Source organism: Chenopodium album, chromosome 26 (assembly GCF_948465745.1).
Source record: "Chenopodium album chromosome 26, dcCheAlbu1.1, whole genome shotgun sequence".
Lineage (NCBI taxonomy): Eukaryota > Viridiplantae > Streptophyta > Magnoliopsida > Caryophyllales > Amaranthaceae > Chenopodium > Chenopodium album.
Genome location: NC_137859.1, coordinates 5,705,644 through 5,710,820, shown reverse-complemented (window position 1 = coordinate 5,710,820; position 5,177 = coordinate 5,705,644). Strand labels below are relative to the sequence as shown.

General features: G+C 29.7%; 1 protein-coding gene across 1 annotated transcript; it reads left to right on the top strand.

The window, feature by feature from the left end:
- Nucleotides 1-2,317: 2,317 nt before the first annotated feature.
- On the top strand, nucleotides 2,318-4,701 carry LOC145618477 (dormancy-associated protein homolog 4-like). Its single transcript, XM_081673248.1, has 3 exons — nucleotides 2,318-2,803; nucleotides 3,261-3,357; nucleotides 4,204-4,701. Exons 1-3 carry the CDS (start codon nucleotides 2,509-2,511, stop codon nucleotides 4,229-4,231), a joined length of 420 nt encoding a protein of 139 aa, XP_081529374.1. The 5' UTR covers nucleotides 2,318-2,508; the 3' UTR covers nucleotides 4,232-4,701.
- The last annotated feature ends 476 nt before the right edge of the window (nucleotides 4,702-5,177 follow it).

Here is a 5,177-nt window from a genome sequence, read left to right as displayed (position 1 = left end):
GGTTTGATTCTTATTGGTATCTTTCTGATGATACGTTTAAATATATATATGTGGTACGAAGTATAATTTTAAACCTTTTAAGTATAATTTCATTTTTGAGTTTTACTACGTATTTGTAACTTGAGTGTGAGTAAGCTAGGAGAGTTGCACAAACATTGATCCGCATGGCATTTTTCTACTTAATTAATTTATATGACGAGTAAGCTAGGAGAGTTGCACAAACATATATGACGAGTAATTAATAAAATTTATATTGAACTTTATTTTCATCCTAATACGATTTCATACGCATTCTTTGATAATTTGTATTTTTCTTTGTTATACACTTGTAATTCTATTTCTAGGAAAAGTTTTGTACGTATTTAAAAAAGTGGAGTATATATGAAGAAATGAACACACCGTATGATATACGTACCTAAAGGCATTTGGTGGGTCCAAATAAGTAATGTCGACATTTACAATTGGTAGATCGTAGATCAATCAGTAAAAATGGAGCTTACCAATTCATTCGATCTTATCCTAAAAAATTGGGGGTAGGTGTCATCTTAATGACTTTTTCGTAAAATAGTTCCAACTTGCTCGTTTTTATCATTATGATATGCCCCTTTCATTTGTCCTAGTCACTCACTAACACACTGTACAAGATAATACAATGATTTAAATACTTTGTCTTATTATTATATTATTATTACTACTTGTATTATTATTATTAGACGGAGTATATTATGCTCCTGTAATACTTGTACAATTGTATTACAAAGTCTACAACAGTGTTTACCATCTTAAAATAATGCGAGTAGAATGCATCAAATACTTACAATTAAATTTAATTTTGTCAATTTGAAATTCATATTTGTACGTGATTTAATTGAGATAGATCATGTATTTAGGGCTTATTCTCATACGATTATTTTCGTTCATTCAGTTCAACTCCTAATTTCCTTTTCTTATATAATATTCAATTCACTTCAATTCAGCTCTAATAAATTCAGTTCAGTTCACTTCAGTCAAAGAGAACAGACCCTTAGTTAATATTTATGGTATTGTTTAGCCCTAGACACAATGATATAAACATGTGCGTTAATATAATAAGATTTTACCCATGAAAATTGGTTGACCCTTCACATATTGTTTCCACAGTATAACTCAATAATATATGATCAATGAAGATATTTTAATAAAGTTTTGAATCTTATGATCAATGAAGATATTTTGTTAGTTTTGACCATGTCATTATGCTTGGTTTGAAATACAAAATAATATGCTACAACTATTTACGAATAATTGCCTTCCTTTTGTCCCCAAAACTTATGTTACCCTTATATGTTTGTACATTCTCACTGACTCATTGTTGGTAAATTATTTCATATTCATATTCATTTGCATAATATTATTGTTAGCCTTTTTTTCTTTCTGTAACATCATACGTAGTGAGTGTTAATTTGTAATAGTGAGGTTGGTGTTTGTCTTATAAAAAGCCTAACAATAATATTATGCAAATGAATATGAATATGAATAAAAAATAACAGTAACATTTTACCATTTTAATTGTCAATACAACAATAATAATGTGCAAAGGAAGGGTGAACATGTTGCACCTAAACTATTTTTTAAAAAAAATTTAATAATATGGAGTAGTATAAGATAACTTATCTTAAACTATTTATGAAAATGACTATTATTTTTTTAATTAAATTGTACATTTTAGATAACTTATCTTAAACATTTTACAAGAACGACTCATGTCAAATACAGTAAACTCCATATAAAAATGTAAATAAATTCTATATTATCTTTAGATAAAGATAACACGCTGTTACATAATAAAGATAACACGTTGTCACATGACTAGTCAAAAGGAGATATAATATCTTTACCATAAAATAAAACTCATCTAGATGGTCATAGTAATAATTAGACTAGCAGCACGTCTTGTGTGTGGCTGGTCACACCGTGTGACCACTTATATAAAAATCAAAGTAACCTCTATAATATTGACAAAGTAACCCCTGTAACATTATCAGAGTAACCCCTATAACACTGACCAAGTAACCCTTGTAACACTAACCAAGTAACCCATATTACACTAACGAAGTAACCCCTATAACAATTTGCCATACGGTGTGGCTAGCCACATATAAGACTTTGTGTTAGACTAGAATCACACAAAAAAAAAGATTATATTACCTCAACTCCACATCATACTTACCTAAATATTTAGATGGCTCTTGATTCTTTAATATTCCTTACAAATAGGAGTTTCTTTATCCAACTAAATCTTATCCACTACCCCCTTCAACACCCTTCATCCTTCTATAAAACCCCTTTCTCACTTTTCATTCCAACACTTTTCTAAAAATTTCTCACTCCAAAATTAATAATCAAACAACTCCCCAAAATTATCCCAAACCTTCCCTAAACTAAAATTTCAAAGAAATAATTAACATTTTGTAACTTTTCTTAGATAAAATAAATTATTCCTCTTAAAATCGCGGTATTGAAAACACGATGGGATTCCTAGATAGACTATGGGATGAAACATTAGCCGGACCTGCACCCGATAAGGGTCTAGGTAAACTCCGGAAGTATAAATCATTATCAGCCACACGATCACCCGATCATCCAATTGTTACTAACACAACTCGTTATCAAGATCATGATCGTCGCGATGATCATGATCAGACGGCTCCCGTTTCTCGTAGCATTACCATCCTTCGTACCAAAAGCCTCACGGTTGAACCTGGATCTGCTGCTTCTTCTCCTTCTTCTTCTACCTCTAGTGGTCCCTCCTCCCCTTTCTCACGTAAGTTTTCCTACATTTATTGTTTTTATTATTTAATCGTCATTTATTTTAAATTTATTTTATTATTCAATAAAAATTTATACAACATCCCCTTTAAAAAGTGTACTTGTATTACAATATAATGTAACGAACAATTCATTAATCAAAAAACTACGTGTCGACTAAATGTATAGGTAGATCTTAGCAGGACAATAATTTATGTTCGATGTAATTTCATTACAAATTAATTAAATACTCCGTAATAGTTTTACATACTACGTATATCATATATTCATATGCAATTATTTTGGAAAATATTTAAAGTGTTGACTATTTCACTGCCTAAATATTTCTTTTTAATTGTAGCATTAATATTGAGAAAGGAATATTAAATTTAGGCTGTGGTAAAAATTATATATATGTATTGAAGCTATATATAATTATTCATGCATGATGTGTTGCATGTATACCACGGCAGCGGGAAAGAGTCCGGATTTGAAGCGACGAATGATGAGGAAAAAACCGACGTTTGAACCGTCGGAACATGCTGAGCCGACTAGCCCTGTTTATGACTGGTTCGATCTCTATCTCTTTCACGTCTTTGTTCTTTTTTGCTTTACTCGCTTTAATTCAATTATTTATTTGATTGTTAAACAAACTTAATTATTTTTTGAAAGAAAACAAACTTAATTATTTATTTAATGCTTTACTCGCTTTGTGGTTTAAAGAAATTATTTATTTTATTGTTCGATTTATTCGTTAGTAATTAATCTAGACGTATGTCCTCTCTAATTAAATTTCCTTATCAAAAAATATTGATATGCATACGTATTTGTTTAAAATTATTAATGAGTTAATTATAAGGATAAATTAAATTAATTAGGTTAGTCTACATCTGGGATCTAATCTTGTGACATGATGCATACATGATAATTTTATTTATGTGTTCCAATAACCAAATAATACATATTAGTATGATGTTACAATATTTAATAAAGCCGTAAATATCTAATAAAACCGTAGTAAAATGAATGATAGAGTAAGTTTCTAAAGTGTAAAAATACAGTGAAGATTAGATAAGAGATATTATACCATCATACCGACATAAATATGTGGAGTGCTTGTCAAATTCATACAACCTAACATGGCTAACAATCTAACATGTATAGAAAATATAATTTGCAAAAAGAACAAAGTTATACACTTATTATATATATATATATATATACACGGAGTATGCATTATCTACATGATGATTGAACATTTCAGTATATATATACACTGCGATTAATAGAATTGATACGTATAATGGTATTACCAAGTACGGAGTATGCATTATCTACATGATGATTGAACATTTCCTTTCATCATTAATAAGTAGTGATTAAATTAATTAATTATATTGCCATGATGTGGTACAGGATCATGATAAGTGCTTTGGACCGTTAACAACAATGGCCTGGACCCTGGAGAGTGACATTTTTCATTTTGCTGGTTGGACATCCCTTTTATATTATATAGTTTTAATATACGTATAATATACTACGTATACAATATAAGTAACAGGGTACTAACGCAGTATTAAGTGTAATCTTCATAGAAAGATGGAGTTTCCCTACTAATACAAGGGTCAATAAAAACATGGTTGACACTTTAGAGTTTTTTCAACCATTTGGCTTTTGGGCTTCTGATAGGAAAAGGAGAAATGTGACCCTTTTTTTTTTTTGGAATTTTTGTTTTTGAATTTTACTTGTAATTTGGGGCCAGTGTATATATTTTATGGACCCCCTTAGATTTAAATAATTTGTAGTTTTGTACATATTTGTCTCTATATTTCCTTAGCTTTAGGTATTGTAAAAATGTTGTAACATCTTGTGCACCTTTCTTCAATTCCAATGGAAGCCCACTTATTCTCACAATTTTGTCTCAAATCTTTTTGTTTTTCATCATGGACTCATGGTACTATGGTAGTATATATTGCTTTTGTTCTTTGTTTTAAGTTTGTTCTTGGTATAGATTATAACTTACAACTTGATTTTCACAAATTCTATCTGACAACACGATATACTTCAAGAATATAAGATGAAAGTAAAGGGTGTGAACTATTACAGAAATTATCTATCATTACAAAATTTTAACAACACCTCATTAATGACAAGCCCAAATCTTGTCCCTCTTTGGTGGGTTTTTTTTGACAGAATATGTGAATTTGTCACAAAACTCACAACTAAAGCTCATAAGTCATAAATCAATACTTCAATACATGATACACTTTTTAGTTATTGGAAGAAACCAAGTACTCTCTTTCGGATCCAGGAAATAACTCTCAGAAATCTTTTTTCCTTTTGGAAGATAGAGGAGCGAAACAATCAGCCTATTGATATTGGAAGACCCA

Coding starts and splice junctions, on each gene's coding strand:
- LOC145618477 (XM_081673248.1), top strand. CDS start 2,509: ATGGGATTCCTAGATAGACTATGGGATGAAACATTAGCCGGACCTGCA. Junction 2,804..3,260: donor TCCCTCCTCCCCTTTCTCAC/GTAAGTTTTCCT, acceptor ATACCACGGCAG/CGGGAAAGAGTCCGGATTTG. Junction 3,358..4,203: donor ACTAGCCCTGTTTATGACTG/GTTCGATCTCTA, acceptor GATGTGGTACAG/GATCATGATAAGTGCTTTGG.